This window comes from Xyrauchen texanus, chromosome 8 (genome assembly GCF_025860055.1).
Source record: "Xyrauchen texanus isolate HMW12.3.18 chromosome 8, RBS_HiC_50CHRs, whole genome shotgun sequence".
NCBI classification, from domain to species: Eukaryota; Metazoa; Chordata; class Actinopteri; order Cypriniformes; family Catostomidae; genus Xyrauchen; species Xyrauchen texanus.
Genome location: NC_068283.1, coordinates 20928151 through 20952024, shown reverse-complemented (window position 1 = coordinate 20952024; position 23874 = coordinate 20928151). Strand labels below are relative to the sequence as shown.

Here is a 23874-nt window from a genome sequence, read left to right as displayed (position 1 = left end):
TGTAAATGCTTCTTGTTTTACAACCTGACCCTAATTGACTGGCAGTATTAAAATAGTCAGCATTTGACTGATAATAAACTATACTACTGATGTTTATTTATTCTTTATTCAAATGGTCAGCAACTGGCTGATACTAAACAAAGTACTGATTTTTATTTAGGTATTTATTGTATTTTTATTTATTCTTTATTTTCCCAGTGTTCATTTCTAGAATTTGTTGACAAAAATGTCAAATATTCTTTGAATATTATAAAAATATTTAAGAAAGCAGCCTTCTGAGTACCTTTGCATTGTCATATCGGTGCACAATCCACATAGAAAAGGTCAGTTTTCATTCCAGCTCAAACATTTGCTATATCGGCCACCATAATGGTTATCTGTGAATTTTCCCACTCTAAATTCGGCATCGGCCTCAAAAATCATATCGTTCGGGCTCTGGTTCAGACTCTAATTCCAAATCCGATTTTTGGTGTATACCATCTTCATGATTGACTGTCTGCACTGTGTATCGCAACTGATCAGAACCGGTGTATGTGTTCCATGGCTATCTTACATTTCTGCCAAATCTGCATTGGTGTCTCAAGCTATGACATTGCATCAGTATGCAAAAAAAACAACATTGAGTGGAATGGAATAGAGATTTTAGCTTGTAACATGACAAAGTGTTGTTGCACCGCTGGATTATGCCTAATGAGGCAGTGGCAGAGATGGAGGCTGGCATGTGCCACTTTATTAAGTGCTGCCGTCTCTTCCGGTCTCACAGTTTAAAGCAGTGAGTGGTCAAGACAGATTAGCATGTAGCCTCCTTTGATGAAAGTATGTGGCTGTTGAACTTCAGAATGTGCGCTGGAAGATTCTGTTAATAAAATTCTCAGCTAGACCAACAATCCGCCACCACTGCCAGCATGTTTCCTGCAACAATGTGTGATGTATAACATGTCTTCACAAAGCCTGAAATAGTGACATATGGCAAAAGGTCTGAACATCCAATCAGAATGGACAAACAGAAACAGATTTCCAGATATGTGATTTGAATAGGATTTAAAACCACATATGAATGTTGCTTGAAACGGATTTGTAAAATTGCATTTCATGTGATTTTTTGCCATGCAGACTTGCTAAATATGATCGTATTCCAATCGGATATGCAAAAAAATCGGATTTGGACTGACAGTCTATAACCATTTTGTCTTTCAGTTTCTCATCGATTTATGCTGCATGTGTGTAAGAGTGTGTCTTTCCGTATCTACTCTGGTCTAGACCATAATGCTCCTTGGGAGAGCTGGTTTACAGTGCTTTCATTTATCTGACACCACATCACACTCGAAGCTCTTCCTCCTCCAAACTCATTCTATCTTCCCCCATTAATTGTATATCATCAGCACTATAACCCGAACAAATTAAATTCTCAGAAAGACAATTTATGTCAGTGCAGATGAGAAATACAAATGGGTGTGCAGGAACGGAACAGAACAGAGAGAGTACAGATTTTTTTTTACAACCGATCAAACCTTAGGGAATTGATGCTGTGGGTGGAAATCAAGTGTGTGTGAGAGAGAGAGAGATAGAGAGACAGAGTTTAATAGAGAAAAATGCTTGCTTACCCTGCATGGTTTTGCCCAGGCCTTGACCCAACTTCCAGCCATGTTTCTGAAGGAGTCGGTGCCCAATGTTATCCTGATGGGAGGAAGAGAGGAAAGACTACAATATTCCAACAATAAGAAGCGCTTCCGACACACACGCACAGACACACACTTGGTCACAAGCACACGTGGTAGCCAGACAACTGTCAAAACACCTTCACTGTTGTCAACATTAGCAACATCTGCTACACCTTTAAACTCCTTGTCAGATAAACATGGGGAGCAGAAAGGAAAGAGAGGGAGATAGAAAGAACAAGAGGGAAAGTTCCTACAGTCTGGAGGGATTTGTTGTGCAGTTCTCTAGCAATAGGGATAACTAAACCTTACTAAAGTCTATAGTATAAAATCTAATCTTGCTTAATATTGGGCATTCCTAGTGAAGGTAGTAACAGCTAAAAGAAAATACATGTAAATGCTACCAACCTCTGAGTATACAAATTCACTTTCAGTGTCAGTTAATTGGGGGAATGAATATATGTAACACATAAATTCATATATAAACCGCTTTGGATTAATACATAAACTACTAAGAGTAAAAAAAAAAAAAGGAAAGAGCAGCACATCCATTAGAGAGCTTGCATACAAATAAAACCAAACATTTTCACAAGCTTTTTGTAAGTTCATCACCATGACAACAGAGCCACCACAAAAACATACGTATGTAGCTGTAACAAGAGTGAGAGGAGATCGAGGGGCAAGACAGTGAAAGGTAGATCTATAGATTCACAGATACACAAAAAGGAAGGTGGAGGGAGAGGGAGGCCTCGGGTTACCATCAAGAGGCCCAATCTACGCATATGTGTGTGTGTGCTGTGCATTTAAATACTCCTTAAAAAAAATTAATAAAGAGACGGTATTGAGAGAAAAACATGATGCAAATATATAAGCAGGTATAATGTGACAAAAAAATTGAAACAGCTAAAAACTGATCCACGCATAAAGAAAAAAAAACATTTAATATATGGATAACATACAAAAAAGAAAATATGCACTGGGAAAAATATTAGTCACATCTACACACACACACCAAAAATAAAGGCCATTATGGAAAAAAAAAAATATAAATTAAGTGAAACCCAAATTAACCAGCATGCAGCTTTTTGTTAAACCACTTTAACAAAAAGAGACGGCGGTGTTAGTTTTCTCTGTATAGACCATTTCAAGAATGTCAACTAAAACACAAATGTATTTCCAGATCCTTTCAACAAAGTGTTTTTTACAAGTCAGCGGCCATTTTTGGAACGCTCTAGGGCAGTTGGAGAAGCTATTTTTCTATGCAAAAAAGTGTCACGACAGTGCAGCTCCTTTCTACTTGAATGGGGAAAGACCGAAATCTCCAAAACGGTTGGTCGAGATTACAATAAAAGAACATTTCAAATAAGCAGTCACATTTTATTGGTCCAAGGTGCATGTGGCTTAGGCTTCACTAGAGTTGCCCCGCCACGACAAGTGCGCCAATTCCCAGCGTCACATCTAACTCAAGGGTTCGGGTCTGGGGACGCATCCAACTCGCACTGGACCCTCACCGCTCCGATCCTGGACCCGCAAAGATACCAGCAGGTAGCTAGAAGAGGCGTGCTTGGTATTTAAAGGCAGCGGTGATGAGGCTGTATTTTTTCCCATTGACTGCAGGCTGCCGTTGGGTGTTCCAATTTCTTCCATAAATTTTAATAGAAGTGGCCCATCTCTGCTAAATGATCTGTTTTGACAAGCAGGAAATGTTCACGGAACAGTGACATCACCAACGTACAGTCCTTGAAATGGTCTAGAGTAGTCAGCATATACAGGGAGGGGGAGGGCAGCAAAGAGCTCAGGATATCGTTAGCGAGCATACAGCAATGATGCACAAGGTCATCAAAATAAATGTTACAATCTATGAGATTAAAAAGGAGCATGCCAAGCAATGTTTGGTGGTGTGAAAGGCGAGGAATTGCATGAGAACCAGGTTAGAGCATTATGAGTAGGGAGGGAGTGGTCACCACCCTAAGACACACCCACTTCCCATAAGTGCTGCCATTTCTTTGCCACGCCCTTCAATGGTTTGGCCAATCTGGATGTTGAATGCTAAGCTGACAGTCATATATATTATTTTATACACACACACACACACACACACACACACACACACACACACACACACACACACACACACACACACACAAGCCACAACATTAAAACCACCTGCCTAATATATTGTGTAGGTTCCCCTTGTGCCGCCAAAACAGCGCCAACCCACATCTCAGAATAGCATTCCGAGATGATAATATTCTAACCAATATTTTACAGAGCGGTTATCTGAGTTACTGTAGACTTTGTCAGTTTGAACCAGTCTGGCCATTCTCTGTTGAACTCTCTCATCAACAATGTGTTTCTATCCGCAGAACTTACCCTCACTGAATGTTTTTGGCACCATTCTGGAGTACATTCTAGAGACTGTTGTGTGTGTTATAGAAATACTCAAACCAGCCCGTCTGGCACCAACAAAAAATCAATGTGATTATCTAATCAGCCAATAGTGTGGCAGCAATGCAGTGCATAAAATCATGTAGACATGGGTCAGGAGCTTCAGTTAATGTTCACATCAACCATCAACCGTGCATGACGTGCCAAATGGGCTAGTTTGAGTATTTCTGTAACTGCTGATCTCATGGGATTTTCACAGACACAAGTCTAGAATTTACTCAGAATGGTGCCAAAAACAAGAAAACATCCAGTAAGGGGCAATTCTGCAGACAGAAATGCATTGTTGTTGAGAGATGTCAACAAGAGATAACAAGATTGCTACTAGGATTTACTCATATATATATATATATATATATACACACACACATTTTTCATTCATTTATTTAATGGGGTTATTGCAACAGGCATCCTGATATATGTCTGGCTTGCTAGCTCACTTAATGGTTGGGTTAAGATTACACTGGATTCAAGTTATAAATTCTGAAGCACATTTGAATGCAAGGCATCTTTCTTTATGAAATTAAACAATAGGGGAGGAAAAGAAGTTTTACACAGGAGTTTTCAAAGTGGAGACTTGAAGGGGGTGCTAGTGGGTCCATGAGAAAAAAGGGTAAAACATTTAATATTTATCAAATTTGAATATATTACCGTTTCATTCTGCTTCAAAAGACAACTAGTCCATTTCAATTGATTTTAAAATGTGTCTTTCCAGATTTTACCATCTAACATGACATAATAGTGGATAGAAAAGAGATATGCTGCCAACTCAATACAAAATAAAAATCTTCCAGAAAATATTTATATTTTTTACTGGCTTTATAATATATGTACAAAATAAAAGCCAAATATTTAGTATAAATGGTTCAAAAATAAACCTTTTAATCAGGAAATTCTTGGCATCTTATAATACGACATATAGAATATTAAATGTTAAATCTTCAGTTGACTTATATGAACTCCTGCGTGTGTGGTAAGAATATACAAATGTTTTCTGCATATGACAAAATGCGTGGGGAGCTGCACTAATGTTCATCCCCTTCAGAACACCCTCTGGAAACTCAAATACTGCTGTGCATGTTCTTTTGTTCAAATTAAAGGGATGCAAAAAAGACTGGGGGATCAGATAATTTCCATTTCTCTATTTATAGATAGCAGGGGAGGCCACAGAGCACATGTCAAAGCCAGGATAAGGCCAATTCAAGCATGTGCCTTACATGTTCTGAATGAATACTTCACCATAGAAATATCTATATAATTAGATGAGAAAAAAAAAAGGATTTATTACAACATGTAATGTACAACCTGACACACCACTGTGAATACAGACTAGAGGATCCAAAGACTGCAAGTCCCAGGATCTTCAGTTTATCAGCAGTGCAGATGTGCCAGCAGTAAGCCCAGCCCAAATGGCCTGCAATGCAGTGGCTCTGCAGCATCCTCTGCCAACAACACACAGCATTTCATCATTCTGTGGACTGGCAAGGCACCTAAACAGGAAACGCGTTGAGCTGACCTCATGTTACCTCTTGCTGCTGAGTGGAGCACTTTACATAGTAGTTCTAAACTCCTCCCTCTTAAAAAGGAAACCAATAGAACTGAATAATTTTAAAAGAAGTCTTAGTTTAGTCTTATTCCTCATATCAGCCAAGCAAAATCAGTTGAATGTGGCCTTGAGCCAATCGCAGGCACAGTGATGAAGGTTTTGGCATGTCAGGCAGATGTGGGAAGAGGGTGGGTTTTGTGCGGCAAACTGATGAATGCATAAAATAAAACAGACAGATGAAGAGCAACAACGCCGAAGAATCCAACAGCAGTGCAAGTGGAATGAAAACATGTCCATACGAACCTGGCTTTTAAACCCTGGGCTGTCAAAAGAACAGTCAAATGTCACACAAAACTGAAGAAACTGGCCAATCTCTACAGGTTTCTAATGGTCAAACTGTCTCTTTGATCCACTAAATTACCACAGTGAATTCACACATCCACTAACGGTCAGTTAAAATATATATATATATATATATATATATATATATATATATATATATATATATATATACACACACACACACACTTAAAAAAACAAATATAATGTTTTGTCCAAACAAATACACTCACAGTCAAAAAAAAAGTGATAGAGGGGGAGAAGTGGGGTTGTTACCATAGTAATAGCAGGGAGGGAAAGTGTGGGATTCAATAAAATAAGGGAGAGAGATGTGCAGAGCAGTGAGTGTATTTCTTCATTCCAGTGTGGCTATGAAGGTTTTGTAAGGGTCTGCCAGGACAAGTAATATAGCATGTGCTCACAGGATTTGAAGGATTATCATGCGGACACACTGGAAATAAAAAGCACCTCATAGTGATATAACCACACTAGAAACCGATGGCCCCTTTGGAAATGTCAAATCAGAGCCTTTCTGTGGTGGCTGAGGCCATTTAGGCCTGTGAGGTGACAGTGTTCCCGCTAAACTCACCTTCATATGACTGTTATACTCCACAGCAGGACAGCAATGGTCAGTTGTTTTTAAGTGAGTGAGGGCTATTATGATGGGGTTGAGAGAGAGAAACCTAACGCATTAATTTCCTTGCACCAAAAGGTGGAATGGGAGGAAAGCAAAGGGGCGATGTTTGGTTGTTAAATTTTCATTAGTAATACTCTTCACTTTTAAAAATTTTAATAATACTTTTCACTACAGAGACCCCAAGTGTATATGGACACTTAAGACATACTTAACGTATTAAACTCATTACATATAAAGTTACAAACCAAGTGGCATCTTTTCTCAGTACTTCATTTTCTTGGCCATTTTTAAATTAATTTTGATCATCTGCTACCAAGGTAACTGTAATTTGATTTAAAGGAAAAGAGGCGGCGAGAACCGGCTTGACAATATAAAAAATAGTTTAATAATAAATGGAACCAAAAAGACAAACACACAGGTGTCGGTCAGCTGCCTGTAAATCGCTCTCTCTGTCACATTGCCGTCTCTGGTCAGCCTTTCTCCCTCTCTGAGGCTTGATTAGCCTGAGTAGGTAGTGTGTAGCATCACTCCGCCCTGCCTCAGTAACGTTTAGTAGATAAAGTCAGATCAACTCAAATTCACAGATGTGTTCTTGCAGAGTAACCACAGGTATAATTTAATCATATTATCTATGGATGTGTACAACCTGAAAGTGTTATGTTTTAATTTTGAACAGTTTGTCTATAGCTATTGTTTTGTCCTTTTAATACTTAAACTTTATTTCTACAAAATGTGCTTGTGCTGTCTTTAAAACAAAAGCCACTTTAATCTAATGCAATGATATTTACACAATAAGTGTCCAAATCAGTTTGGGACCACTGCACCACTGAGAATTCCTGAGTGTCAACATTCTTGTCACTTCTTATAGCGAACAAACTGTCAACGTAGATGATACGTTGATAATTTTCACACAGGAGGTCATCGAGTATGTGTATCCATGCAGTGGCAAACCTAAACCGTGTGAAGTGACATTTTTGAAGAATACATTCGTCAACTTCTGGCAAGTTAGGTGGTAAATACTAGGGATGCACCGATACCACTTTTTCTCTTCCGATCTTAATCTTATCCGATACAAGTGTTGTTTTTTGCAATATCAGTTTAGAATATTTTACATTATTGTGTGGAACTAATTGGGTGTACTCTTTAATATGTAAAGAAACACAAACATCTAACTACACATTATTTCAATATAAATAAATAAAACACTTTTTTTATTAACTAGTATACTAGATAATGTAGCAGCAAAATTAACAGTAATTCCAATCTTCAAGTCTTCAGTAAAAAAAGAAGCCTTTTTTTTGCAAAATGTCAACATTTATCTGGACTTTAAAGGATTCAGATCTCTTTTTTGTTCAATTTAGTTGTAAAATATCATCTTTTCATTCACAGTTATTTTTTTGAACCCATTCAACTTAAGTATTATTATAATTTGTAAACCAATGATAATAATAATAATATATATTATAATAGTAATATATAGTAATTAGGGCTGTCGATTTAACGTGTTAATTTGTCGGCAGCCATATCACCCTGCATCTCTTTCCTGGTTGCCCACTAACGCTAAGCAGGGTTGAGCCTGGCCAGTACCTGGATGGGAGACCTCCTGGGGAAAACCAAGGTTGCTGCTGGAAGTGGTATTACGGGGTGCTCACCCTATGGTCTGTGTGGGTCCTAATGCCCCAGTATAGGACACTATACTGTAAAAAAGGCACCATCCTACGGATGAGATGTTAAACCGAGGTCCTGACTCTCTGTGGTCATTAAAAATCCCCGGACACTTCTCCTAAAGAGTAGGGGTGTAACCCCGATGTCCTGGCCAAATACCCCCCATTGGCCCCTATCTACGATGGCATCGTATTAATCTCCATCCCTGAATTAGCTACATAACTATACTCTCTACTATGCACTATGGCTGCCGTTGCATCATCCAGGTGGATGCTGCACACTGGTGGTGGTTGAGGAGATTCCCCCTATACTATGTAAAGCGCTTTGAGTGCCTAGAAAAGCGCTATATAAATGCAAGGTATTATTATTATTATTAATTCAGTGCAATTATTTTTTTAAATAACGTGTTATTAAAATGCGCAATTAATCGCAATGCCCCTGGACCGTAATAAGGAAGATTCCTGAGAAATGCAAGCTTGTAGTACCACTTGTTTACAGTAAATTACATTTCAGCTGTATGAGCAACGCGCAGTTTATACAGTGAAGAAAACACTTCAGTAGGCAGAACAACACAAACATGTGTTCCGTTCTTGCGTTCAAAACCACTTGGAGTGCAAATCCGAACTAAGGGATCTCAAGATGTGTTTAAAGATTGAGTATTAACTATATTTAACTTGACACAGTGACCTAAACATTTTATGTTTATGACACAACGCACATGAGACGCTACACAAGCATGTCTGACACAGGTGTACATTGACGGGTCCTTAAACAAGCCCTCATAATAAATCTCGAACTGATTGACAAATTCACTTGTGTAATGGATTGCTGTGAACTGTATGCCAATGATTGACTTATGATTAATAATATGGTAGTAAACAATACATTGTATTCTAAAGCTGCTTTTTGTATTGTCATCAATTCTGCCACAAGAATATAATGCATTTTAATTATCTGAATATTTTTTATTTTATATATATATATATATATATATATATATATATATATATATATATATATATATATATATATATATATATCACACACACATACATACACACACATACACTTATTAAATATTTAAAGATAACTATGTATAATTATTTCATCATTATATATTGAATTATTGTTATATTAGGGGCTTTCTCAGCAAATATTTGTATATGCGATTAAATGGGATTAATTAATCGGGATACAATGTCATTAATTTGATTAATAATTGTAATCGATTGACAGCCCTAATAGTAATACATTTCAATCGTGCACCATTAACTTTGAAACCCTCACGCATTTATTTTTACATTCTGAACTCTCCATGAAGCCCTGTATGAGACTGTTAGCAAGTTCGCAGTAGTTTAATTAGCATTTTATTAAAATTTTGGTAAAAAAAAAAAAAAACCTCCAGTGCCATTCTAAATGCATATTATAAGTGAACCAAACTTTTGAGCATCTACATCTAAAAATAGCCACGAGTCTGTGTAAACAGAGCAGCGCCATTCACTGAAGCACTGGAGCTGCGCGTGCATTTTATATATTTACTTATTAATCACAGCCTTTTGTGATTCACAGAGCTATTGCACGTCTTCAAGTGGCTTTGAATAAAATCCATGAGTCATATGAACTACTTCAATGATGTTTTTATGGTACTTTTACATAATTGTTTTGAGCTTGACAGTAACGAACATGACTAACACACAGTATCGGACTCGTTGGACCGATACCCGATCCGTCTAAAAGCTTCAGTATCGGAGCCGATACTGATCCAGGTATCGGACCGCTGCATCCCAGGTAAATACTTGCAGTGAGTTACATAATCATAGCGACTCATGGGAGTTTCCAACGGTGGTTGGAAAGAGCAGTCAGTCAGATACAAAAAAAGCTAAAATAATTAAGTATGATATGTGTTTGTTATAAGATGTTTGTAATAAGATTTGTTATAATGTTATGCATGTATGTAATTTCTTACTAGATCACTGTCCAATGCACATCTCCTTGGGTTGGGGGACAGGGGAAAGAAAGATGAGGGTTGAGGTACATAGTAAGATGAAGGGGAGTGTGTGAGTGTGTGTGAGAGAGAGAGAGATTAATACTACTGATTTAACATGCATACATACAAAAAAGGTGTTTAAAGAGCAAGATAGAAGAGGGAATGAGTAGATAAAAGCATAAAGGAAAATAAGAGAAGATCCCAATTAAAAGTACCACAGACCTCTAGCTGCCTACATATCACACAGAATGATTGGCAGAGGAGAGGCAAGGGAAACAAGTGCATGACACAGTACTCTAATCCAAGACACACATACATGCAGTGATGGCTGTCACTGTCCACCCGGACCAGCTGCTAAGCGTTCAGTGATATAAATACAACATTGCTGTTTGGTGAAAAATAGCTCTGACACTCCAGATCTAGAACAGGAAACTGAAGGGCAAATATGCCTCTTTCTAAATGAAATCAAATGTGCTTTTGTGTTATTGTACATCACGTGTCCTCAATACTATGTGTACTGTATACACACTGAATGAACTGACAGGGATAGCCATCATTTCCTGCAGTGTAGTGCTTTTACTCTTCATGAACACTGCATGTGGCAGCTCTGTTTTCCACACCCCTCCATAGACAATAGAGCAGTAGCAGGAATAATTTTTTTGGTTCAGGCAGGCAGCCATGCCACCTCTCCTGCTCTCTCTCATGTCGTTCTGACCAGTGCTCTGGGATGGTGGGTGCTCACAACTACATCCAAAAGATCTGAAGATCTGCCAATGTTGAGGCCTGAAAATCTTGCTGAAAAAGGATTTATCCTGTTCATAATTAGACACATGAAAACATACTTCTATGGCTTGCGTAAAAAGTATAAACATAAAAAACAAGGGATTATTGTCACATGTCAGGGCTCCAAAAAATGTAAGGATGGCCTGCAGTGTGAGAGTTTCAGGCCAGTTGATTGAACAATCTGCATTGTTGCAAAATGTTACATTTGTTTATCATGTAAACATGTTTTTATGCAATGAAAATTAAATGTGTGGAATTATGTGATGTATCAAACAATATTGTTGCAAATTCTGCAACAAGGTATCTGGTTGGCTAACATAGAGTATTTGTTGAACAATTAAAAATTACATCAGTAAGAATGGGTTAAAAACTACAAATCAATTAGTAATGTTTGCATTTTATGCCATTTTTATTCAGCAAACTTAACATTTAATAATAAAGGCAGGACAATTAAAATCTGAACTACTGACCCGAATGGGCGAACAGAAAAAAATCCTTATCGCTGTGACATGCATGTTATCTGAAGATTCTGGACATACTGCAAATATGTCTTCTGAAAGAATTTAAGGAAAATGCATTTAAAAAAAATGCATTTTAAAAGCTGCTTTTAATCACCTTCATTATTTTCAGTATCACTCTATTGTCAACACATGGGAACATTTTAAACTGGTGGAATTCATTAAACAGATGACCTGCTTTTAAACATCAGATTGCAGATAGGACACAAAACTTTTTTTTTAGCTTTGAAGTTAACAACATCCAAGTTTAAATTTAGATGCAAGACCTTCTAAAAAAATAAACTTAATACATTTGAGAATAGGGAACTACAGCAGATTCTAATGTGTCCTATTAAATTAACTAATTAAATGCAAGTACATAACTTTACTGTCTTTCAGGATCCAATTAGAACAGAAGGTATAGGTCTAAATAATAGGGTCTGTCATATGACTGGAGCAGAGAGAACGACCTGGAGAGAAGGAGAGAGGCATCAGGCATGCAAGCCTCTGAAATTACAGAGTAAACCAGAGGAAAGAGACAGACAGAGACGAGAGCTGCCTGCGATATTATCTACATGCCAAGTTAGCGAAAAATGCAGTCCCAGTTGCGCAAGCACCATGCCAGCACATAATGACAGAGGGTACTGTACACCGAATCACTGTGTTGGAGAGACAGAGAGAGGGACAGAATGATGAGTGAGAGACAGAAAGAGAGAGAGAAAAGCGTTACAAGGAGCCCCTAAAGAGACAGGAGGAGGGGAGCAGAGCGTGCAAATACAAACCGGGTCAGAGCTGCTTAGCTAATTGGGGCCAATTTGCTGCAGGAGAGAAATGTCGAACACCCCAAGTTGTGTATAATACTGAAAATATCTGAAAAGAACTATCCTACACAAACACTAACACAAAAAACAAACACAAAATACTGGGCACTGGTGTACTCTGTCACTCACTCAAACACACACACGCGCACACACGCACGCACGCACACACGCACGCACACGCACGCATGTGCCACTTTCTCACAATCAGAACACACGCATAAGGCCGTGTGTCCACCAAAGCTTTTTGCCAGCTGAAAATGCCAGGCGCTCTTCTGAAATCGCCCAGCTGGGAGCGTTGAGAGCGCTTCGGAGGCGCAATGTTTTTTCAGCTGAGACGCTTTGGTTGCCATGATACGGAATATCCGCAGAAGTAATGTGTTGCAAGTACCTAATTTCGCAGATAGTTTGTGTCATCAACAAGTACTGAATGTAAAAATGTCAGCACAAGGAAGAGTACTTCCTCTGGATGAAGGGAAGGCTGAAGCATTATTTATTCATATTAATATTGTGGTAGCCTGGGAATGTCATCTGGTACAGAAATGAATACTCAGAGACCACCAAACTTTTCCTCCATTGTTGTTCAGTCATTGTACAAGTAAGATGTGACAGTTGGTCGTGTAGTATTTTGCCACTGTGATTGGACGGCTGGGTAAAAAGCGCTGCGTTTTACACAGTTGAAAAGTGTTCAACACTCGGTGACCAGAAAAAAACGGCAAGCACACAGCGTTGAATAGATGCTCAACTCCTTGTCACGCTGCTGGCTTTTTAAAATATGCGGCACTCCCATTGCAAACAATTAAAAAAATACACTGGCCTAAGGAAAAAATGCTTTGGTGGACACAAGGCCATACTCCCTCTAGTTCTCCACCATGTGGGGTGGTGGATGACACACTGAGTGGCTCACATCTAAATCAGGTCAGTCTAGCTTTAAGCACGCACAAGCACACACGTGCACGCACACACACACACAGCAGTTGTATAATTGAATTGGTCGTGTGCCTATGTATCAGAGGTTTGCCTCGGAGTCAGTCAAATCTTGTTGGAGTCAGAGTTAATGTATTGATGGAATGCCTTAATTGACCCACTGGATGTTTGTGTGTGTATAGTTGGCTGTCCTTTATTGTCAGAGTCTGGCTCTGAGTCATCTTTTGAAGCGGCAGTTTTGTTTTGGAGCTGTAACTTTGCTCTGTATGCTTATTGGAGCTCCATTTGCAGTTAGAGAGAGAGGACTAACTGTACTGAGGTCTGGAAATACTGAGCTATTATGAGGGCCCTTAGCATCCTCCTACACAGCAGCTGAATGGAGCTCATCAAAGTCACAACAGCACTTCTGATGTACAACAACACTCTGTAACCAACTAGGCCTGCACTTTTAGAATGCCTTGGATAAAGGCTTTCTAATACTCATAAAATTGAGTAATCATGGGTAATATATCAAAACCGATGTGGTGGTGAGAGAATCTGGGCTATATTAAATTATATATTCCACATACGTGACTGTCCATGACTTATTCTACCAAGGTGATTTTGACAAAACCTGTCAAGAAAATGCCCTGGTCCTGTTTTACTCCAAAATCAAAATACATTTTATTTTGAACATAAAATTGAAATCTATTTTAGTACCATTAAGACCTTTCACACAGTGACATTATTTTTATGAAAGTTAAGCACTACAAAAAAATGTAAATGTTTCACAAATTATGGTCATTATGATATTCTCATTACTGCAATGTGGAAAACAATGACACATTATTTAAATTATTTATACAGAATAGTAGTACTCCCTTGGAACTGCCATTTGCTGATTTATATAATAAAAAAATAAAAAAGTACTTGTACAATTACATCTTTCTTTACTGAAATAGAGGGGCGAAAGTTGTGGTAATGAGAATTATAATTGAAAAGAATGCGAATAGTTCAAGTAAAATGTCCGGATGTGCTACAGTAATGAGAATTGAGGGGTAAAATGTGGTAAAAAGGGTAAAAAGTCTCCAAACATAATGTTATATAATGCATGATACAATCATAATGGTCCTAAATGTAGGCTTCATTTTCTTTATGAAAAATAGATTGTTATTTTAAAAATCTAACTTTTTTTTTATTGATTTGGGGTTAAATATGATCAGGACATTATCTTGTCAGGTTTCGTGAGAATCATCCAACTTTTGCCTTTACAGTGTGCCATCCAATCCACAATTTAAAAATGTAAAAATAAAATGCTTCAGTCTGGAATATCAACACTCACACAAGCATGTCCATCAATACACACAGACACATTCACACCTTATGCTCATATCTGTGATCAAAAGAAGAAAACTGCAAGCTGATCACAGTGATTGGTTCAATCCAACAGATCTCCTTCACCTGTGTCTATGTTATACATACACAGGTGATGACACCAGCTGTGTTCACTGACAGTCGGAGTGGAGAACAGGGAATGGATCTATACTGGCTGCAGAGGGACATAAGCCTGCAGAAATGGAGAGCTGACTTATTTACCAAAATGTTAACACTACATTAGGGGGAAGGGCTGACTACAAAGGAGGTGTGGCTATCCCTGACTGGACCAATCATCCACTATCACACACAGGAAGCTGCTGTTCTAGTGCAAAAGTACCAAGTGAGGGGTGTGGTCTTACCGATTCTATGGGCTTGTCCAAAGAGGCCTGTTCCAACTCCAACTGACCTTCCTCATACTGGTCAAAGTGATTTCCAGCCTAAAAGGCAGCGACAATGAAAAAAAAAAAAAACAGAGAGAAGACAGATTAAAGCTGAGCAAACAGTCTCTGTAAAATTATTTATATCCTAAAATGATAAAATGTTGACAAAACATACAGATGGTGCCATGTTCCACTTTTCAACAGGAAATGCGCAAACAGAACTGAAACATACAGTTTTCATGAAACATCTTTGGCTTCAAGCACAAAGACAAACTCCAGACTAACAGGATCATTCATCTGCCTCAATTCTGGCAACAGGAATTTTATCAGAAAAACAAGGTCATCTTGAAAGGGAGGGGTGATTTCCAATCCACTCTTCTTTTTCTCTATGAAAGATAGGTCAGTCAGTCTAGGGAAGATACACACCACTCCTGCTCTTGATTTATTTTTTTAATTTATTTTCTTTTGCCACTTTTTACTGAACAGAGACAGTGAAGAAGAGGTAACTGAATTGATGGGGGGAGAGCAAGCGAATGTTATTGGAAAACAATATGGGCATTAGAGGTCAACTGATGTATAGGTTTTGCCGATTAATCTGCACCGAAAATGGATTTCTGCAACTATCTGTTATCGGCAAATATCCACACCAATATTTTTCGCTGTTGGGTCAGGTGCTGGAGTGGCTGGGAAGGGTCCGCTGTCATTATACAGTATGAGAGCGGCCTCTAGAAGCGAAATAAAAACCATCACTTTACTGATGCCTTGTGGTGTTTGTTTTGACATGTGAGACTACACTCTGCATGGAGCAGTATGAACAGCAGCATGTTTGCCGGCAAGACTGAGAGGATGCTAACATTAAAGCTAACCTCAATCGATTAGAACAATGTGACAAATATACGCATATCCAAACCAAATGTTTAAATGTCATGATTGTTAATATCCATTACCATCTATTTGCATTAGTTTATATCCAGCTGGTCATGTTTATGCATTCGTTAGCCAGCTAAGTTGCATATTTGAAGCTAGTGACTTGAGAAAGCAAATTAATATCTTCATGCAGCTAAGAGAAACATATATTTTTATCCTCACTATAATATGATGTCTTCAGATCGATCACACTCTTGCACTAAAAAAGGTTAGACAGAGCACAACAAATACAGTTTTACAGAAAGCAGGTGTCTCATTACGCTTTTAAAAGTTCTTTATAATTAGACATATCAACTAAAAAGACAGTGCTCCTGCACAAACGCTGAATAGATGAGTGCGCATTTACATAGAAAAACAAATGGATGGTTGTAAAAGCGTTCGGTGTGAACAGCCCCTAACAGTTGGTGGATGACTTTAGCCATTGCGTCTTACTCTCTTTTAAGCATTTCTCATTAAGCAATGAGTTGTTTAAATCCATGTCAGGAAAGATGTTCAACTTGAAAATGTCTGACTCGAGATCCCCGTGTTCAGTTCCAGTCTGTTGTGTTTCATCTGTCTGAACAGCCCCTGACCTGGGCTCATAGTCTGAGCCACTACACCACAGAGTTCAGCCAAATACCACAGCTATCTGTGAATATTGTAACTACATACAACTGTACTGAATATAAAACAATGTGGTATTTTGCTGTTATTATGAAGCTTGAGTCTGGAGTAGAAGGAATCATTGCAAGTGTACCACCATGGGAACTGTCTACTGAAGCATTTCCCCCCCCAATTTTCATTTGACATTTGGGAATGTGGACTGACTAAAACCTTTTATTTATTTTATGCACATTAGTTGAAAATTAAATGGTCTTTTTTAACAGCCAGTATAGGAATGTTAAATGCAATAATATAATGTTGCTGAATGAATGTCTCTATTGCACCCTCTTGTGGACTAAGGAAACAACATCAATTTAAAAATCAGCTTTAATTTAAAATTCGAATATCATATATAATTTATATTAATATTTATATATTAATATAATTATATTTATATTAATTTATATAAAATATTTATATAAAAATATGAATTCCTTAACATTGCAATTTATTTTTATTGCTCTTAAAATTCCAAAATAAAAGACTATACAAGTGCAAAGTAATGCATTCTTAGTCAGAGGTAGCATTCAAAAAAACCTTGAAGCCTTGAAAACACATAGGCCTAGCTTACTGAAAAAAGTGCATCTTGTAATTCTTCTTTCAGATTAAAATAACAACAACTTGATGTCTAGCATTCAATAAATAAAAAGGTCACCCAAAATACTTGTTTAGAGCAATTGAAAGAATACAGTAACCAATGTAAACTTGAGGGCTTTAAGCTAATACAAAGTGCTTTTCCAACAAAAAAATAAATAAAAATTAACAGCGACAGTGGGAGCCAGCAGCCTGTCATGGCATCCTTCCTGAACCAACAGAATTGAACATTTATGTTGAAAACACATAGTCCTAGCTTACTGAAAAATGTGCATCTTTTAATTCTTCATTCACATAAAAATAACAACATATAGTAATACACTCTGCCACTCACCCTTTTCTTAAACTCAAAGTTCAAAAAATAAAATTCAAGTAAAAGTGTACAAGAGCAAAATAATGCATTCTGATGTCTAGCATTCAATAAAAAATAAAAAGGTCACCCAGCCACCCTTTCTTAGAGCTATTGAAAGAATACAGTAACTATTGTAAACTTGGGGGCTTTAATCTAATACAAAAAGTGCTTTTCCAACCAAAAATAAATAATTAAAATAAACATTCAGAATTCAACATTTATGTTGAACATAGGCTAGCTTACTAAAAAAAGCATCTTCATTCACATGCAAATAACAACTTACACTCTGACACTTTCACCTTAAGAATACTGTGTGTGTGTGTGTTGCCGTGGTGCTAGAATGGAAGGCCATCTCCATTTTGCAAAGACGACATGTCACGGAATTGTTTCCTTTTAAATGAAAGAACTCCCATACTTTAGAGGAACGAGTGCGTGCCGCCTTGCACTTCTGATAGTCTGAGGATCCACTCGTGTTGCTACTACTCTCCGGCGCCGCCATCTTTGTTTTGCGTCTGACGAATCGACGCGCATATTTTGCATCAACGTATTTTTTGCGTCGACATCATCGATGACGTCGACGCGTTGTCCCAACCCTACTTTGAGTGTTATTTTTTCATTCAGTATCAATTTTAAAAATGATCAGTTGATTAATTGGTTATCGGCAGGTACTGTCCAACCAAGTTATCATCTCGGTAAAATCCACTATTGGCCGACCTCTAATGGGCAAGAAATCGAACCAGAGTCTCCCATGTTAGTGCCACTGCTCAATAAGCCCAACAACTAGGCCATGGCTCCGACCTCTTCAGCCTTTTGATATGCAATTGGAGTAAGGCGTATTACATCATAAAGCGGGGACCACTCAAACAGTAACTTGCAGTTTCTCTTGAGAAACAAAACAACTTTTCAAGTCCATTACTTTGAATAAAAAATAAAGTTTAGATTTTTTCAAAACTATACACATTAATCTATGAAAATGTATGTTTATAAAGTGCAGGATCATATGGCAAATGAGTGGAAACAAAATGTATTTAATACTAACAGAAAGATCTTAAAGGATTAGTTCACCAAAAAATTACAATTATCTCATCATTTACTCACCCTACCATTACAACATGCCATCCCAGATCTGTATGACTTTTCTTCAGAACACAAATTAAGATTTGTTTTAGAAGAATAATTCAGCTCTGTAGGTCCATAAAGTTCAAGTACATGGGTGCCAAATTTTAGAAGCTGCAAAATGCTCTTATAGCCATCATAAAAAGTAATCCATAAGACTCCAGTGGATTAATTTATGTCTTCTGAAGCAAAACGCTTGGTGTGTAAGAAATGGATCAATATTTATTTATTTTTTTACTAAACATTCATGAGGGTCGAGGTCAAGTGCGTTAACAAGTTCACTTAATAACTGACACGTGAAATACAAAGGAAAAAAAACAGAAGCGCAGTGTTGTTTACAGCAGAGGAGCATATATAATTATACATACAGTACCTCACAAAAGTGAATACACCCCTCACATTTTTAAATATTTGATTATATCTTTTAATGTGACAACACTGAAGAAATGACACTTTGCTACAAAGTAGTGAGTGTACAGCTTATACCCCAGTGTAAATTTGCTGTCCCCTCAAAATAACTTCATAACAGCCATTAATGTCTAAACCGCTGGCAACAAAAGTGAGTACACCCCTAAGTGAAAATGTCCAAATCGGGCCCAATTAGCCATTTTCCCTCCCCGGTGTCATGTGACTCGTTAGCATTACAAGGTGTGTTAAATTTGGTGTCATCACTCTCACACTCATCACCCTCACACTGCCTCTTCTAAACATCTTCAATTGTGCTCTGCTGAAGACAGACAGTTATAAACATCTGGGATGCATGAGTGCGAGTAAACTTAAAATTTTGGGGTGAACTATTCCTTTAAGACAAGCACCCTGTGAACTCTGTGTTATGCTGATATCATGTTTTGCATCACTCTTCGGCGGTGTGTGCCATCACAAGCCTCTGCTACAGGGAGACAGTGAGTCCAAATGACAGGCCAATGACAAACACACACACTCCGATGCAATCTGCTCAAAACAGGACTGGCTGCAAAAGCACAGATTTTCAAAGTACTGAGCTACATTTCTGAGGTTTTAAGATTCGTTAGATCACTGCGATAAATTCACTCTAAACAACATAATTACTTCACTTGACCAAAGAGCAAATTGTAACATTTTGTTGGTACACTAACATACAATAGCAGATACCCACATATATTCCAAGGCAATTTGTTTAAAATAAAAAAATAATAAAAAAAACATGCTCTCGGCAGGGTCACAATTTCACACGCTCCTGCCCTCAGAGACAGCACTGCATGTTGTGGCAGCAGAACAGCAACAACGAGTGAGTGAGAGAGAGAGATTTGAGAGATTACGAAGAGAAGCAATTGACATAACCTGAGTCGAATAGGGACACTGCATATGAAAGATGCATGTTGAGTGTTCCCTAAAGAAAGGATGAGTATATCCCCTTCATATAACAGGCAACTCTGGGGCTGCCTTTGTTTAAACTCTGACCCCAATCACTGCTTAAAAGCTGTTGGCATGAAACATTACCTGTTCTGAGAATTTACACCACACTCATATGCACAGAAAAACTACTTGGATAAACCTCAGGGGAGTATAGCCCCCACACTGAAAGCTCAACGCTTGCAAATAAAACACTAATTTCCATTCAGCCTTCCTCCAGAAATTGAATAGCTGATGACAAGGTTCAGGCACATTATGAGAGGCTTGTATGACACATCACACTAACACAGTGTTCACCTAAATCTGATGATTAGGCATGGGAATCATTGGTAATTTAACAATTCCGGTTCTAGTTCAGATTCCTTTTAAGATAATGGTACTGTTCGTAAACTATTCCACTCACAATTCTTTTAGTATTTTTTAGGGGAAAATATTTGGAAACAAGAAATGGAATTCTTTGGATAGGCTGCTTTCACACTTAGTTTGGTAGCTTGGCCCAAACCCAAGTTTGTATTGTTTAAGCATGCTGACAGTGAGCAGATTTGCGTGTAGTTACTTGGAATATGGTAAACTTTGAGAAGTTGCATCTTAAATCAACCTCATTATTTAAAGCATTGACTGTATGTATATATATATATATATATATATAATCACTGCATTCAACATTATAAAATCATTATCATTATGCATAATCCACAGGTTTATTTGTGAGGTGCTGTGGACAGATTCGTTTATGAATTCCTTTGCCAATTCTTTACGGTAGGGTGTAGGGCTGTTCCCGACAAAAGATTTTCAATGTCGACTAGTAGTCATTAATTTAAGCCATTAGTCGAATAGTCGTCGCACGTTTATGATATTCATTTAATTGCTTATATGTTGGGTGGGGCATCAGAAAATGGTTTGAGATCCAGGGCTGAGAAAGAATGTTATAAGTAACAGAGAAATACTAAACTGCAATAATGAGCCATTAAAATATAAATGTTTTATATATATTTAAAATATACAAGTGCACACACGAAGTGAGCCACAGCGACACCGGCAAAAGCGGTAATGATTCTGAATGTGTCGAAAAAACCAGCAAGAGTCTGTCTGAACATTTTGTTAATTTATAGAGAGAAATGCATATTAGGGTTGAGCAAACAGACGATGATCACGGGGATCACCGATGGTCAGTGATCACCAATAGCTGATGCCTTTGATCAAGTCATGATGATATTTGGCTCGTTTTCCCATTAGTCTATTAAATTATTATTATTCGACTATTAGTATTGTCAAATTAATATTACAAATAAAAATAAGACATGCGCTTGAAGAAATACACTATTATTTTTAAGAACAGATGACAGAAAAACCTTCTATGCGCATATATGACGCACTAATATGGAGGCGTGCAGTCTTTTGGACACGCGCATCTAAGGATCTAACTCTTTGTTTCTGCCTTCCGATATTTACTTTTTTTAATGAGTGCTGCAAATGACCTCAGACATCTTAGCTCAGGAGGGGTTTTGAGTTCAGTTTGCTTTATTTCCACAGAACAGTTTATTGTGAACGAAACTCTGCAGCCTGTAAAATAATACAAAATATATAAAATAATACAAAATGTATAAAATAATATACATTTATCGTGAAGGAGGGAACAAAACTAATTCACACAATATATTTTCCTGGATAACTAAATACCCGACCAGTAGAGAATGCACTGATGAAGTAGGTTCTTTGCCAGAGAGATGTTGTCAACAACACACAATTTAAATGCACTTATTTAATTTGAACTTCAAGTTCAAAGTTTGAAATCAAGGTCCCTTGCTTTATTGTGTAGGCTTAACCCCAACCCTGCTTAATGAAACTTATCCCATTGTACCACCTAGTGTCCAATCAGTGGTAATACCGCAGAGTATTTTTTTTCTTTGACCAACCGACCAATCAAAACTTGGTCGACCAAGACTCCTCATCGACTAATGGTTAGTCGACTATCGGCGGCAGCCCTAGTAGGGTGTCTGAAGATTGCTTTAAAGGGGTCATGAAATGAGGAATAACATTTTCCTTTATCTTTTGACATACAAGAGGTAATTTGTACTAGGAGTGTAACGGTTCTCTGTAAAAAAAACTAATCGTACGGTTCACCACCCACAGTCGGGGAGCATTGGCACCACGATTGGTTCACTACAAGTTTAATGACGAATCTGGAGCACAAGTTTTGGTTAAGAAAAAGCGTCAAACAGACAAGCACAGTTACAACCTCCGCTAATGCACCTGAATGGATACGCTCCGCCTGTTTCACATGGGTCAACATGATAACATCACTGTTCTGCAAACGTTGTGTGCAGTTGAAAATCATGAGGAAAAAACGAGCCACTGATAGAGAAGCCCCCTGCTTTTCTCCTTTCTGAGAACATTTTCTTTTTGCAGTCAATTAGAACAGTGATAGTCAAAAGACATTTACAAAACAGAAACTGTTTGCAGACATCGCTCGACACGAGTGCCGTATACTGGTAATACATGTCAATAACACGAATGAGGGTTTATTTCAAACGTGCCCCTTTTAAAAAGTACATCCCGTTTCCGTGGCTGTAAACTATTGCGTCAATAATGCGCTTTGATTGATGACATTAAGATTGGTTATAACTGAATTATTTCTCTGTGTGTTTATCAGACATATTTCATAACCCCATCCGTGGGGTTGCTTTTCATCCAAGGGAGTGGGCTCTCACAATTCTGCCCAAAAACACTGACATTAATAAAGAATGGTATCAAAATGTCCTGCAAGAGCAACTTCTCCCAACAATCCAAGAGCAATTTGGTGATGATCCGTGCATTTTCCAGCATGATGGAGCACCATGTCATAAGGCAAGAGTGATAATGAAGTGGCTTGTGATCATTACATTGAAATTTTGTATCCATGGCCAGGCAACTCCCTGTATCTTAATCCCATAGAGAACCTGTGGTCAATCCTCAAAAGACGAGTGGACAAGCAGAAGCCCACAAATTATGATCAACTCAGAGCACTAATAAGGCAAGAATGGATCGCCATCAGTCAGGATTTGGCCCAGAAACTGATATCCAGCATGCCAGAGTGAATTGCAGAGATTATGAAGAACAAGGGTCAACACTGTAAATATAGACTCTTTGCATATAATGAATGTTTTTGCCAATAAAAGCCTTTAAAACTTATGAAATACTTATTGTTTTCCAGTATACCATAGAAACTTATAAAATTATCTACAAACACTGAAGTTGCAAACTTTGCAAAACACAAAATTTATGTCACTGCCAATACTTTAGGCAATGGCTGTACACTGTGATTTTTGGTGAAATTTTTTTTTCTGTGAAACACAAAAGTATTTCATAAACTGTTTACAATCTTCACAACATGGCTAGCAAATGCATGAAAAGCAGGCGAAATAGCATCAGGCTCGTTTTCTGTACCGCATAGGATAGCATCAGCCTCATCTGGCTCATTTTTTGTAGTTTCTGTAACGTTAATGTTCGTGTCATCTGCTGCAGCTGCAGTGTCACCCGAAGCGGCAGTAGCTCCAGGTGCAGGCTTACGAAAACACTGAAAGATCTCCTTTAGTGATTCACATTAGTTAATTTCAAACTTGCGCCGAGAATGACCGCCAAGCACCTGTGTTGTTGTTCCTTTGTAGATGACATCAGATCCAGGTCACGGCCCCAATGGTCCAAAAGTCAGCGCTTCGCAACACAGACGGGCAGCAGGATGCATGGCTCTTAAAAGAGACTTTAAAATTGTTCTCTTATATTTACCCAAGTTGCTTCAAAATTGTCTAGAATGTCAAATACACGTGTCCACCT

At 37.9% G+C, this 23874-nt stretch overlaps 1 protein-coding gene across 4 annotated transcripts in view; it reads right to left on the bottom strand.

Annotated features, from left to right (window-relative positions):
• Positions 1–23874, bottom strand: part of gpatch8 (G patch domain containing 8) — a 72023-nt gene that overhangs the window by 36435 nt on the left and 11714 nt on the right. For 2 of the 4 annotated variants that reach the window (XM_052131521.1, XM_052131517.1), the window contains exons 2-5: positions 15018–15095; positions 12340–12375; positions 5953–5971; positions 1605–1677 (exon numbers count right to left, since the gene is read on the bottom strand). Coding sequence is in view for 2 of the 4 variants with exons in the window: in XM_052131517.1 (XP_051987477.1) it covers positions 1605–1611 (7 nt within the window). In the remaining 2 variants the exon portion in view is untranslated. Of the gene's footprint in view, positions 1–1604; positions 5904–5952; positions 5972–12339; positions 12376–15017; positions 15096–23874 lie in introns of those variants that run through there. The other 2 variants (XM_052131516.1, XM_052131519.1) reach the window with 2 other exon arrangements.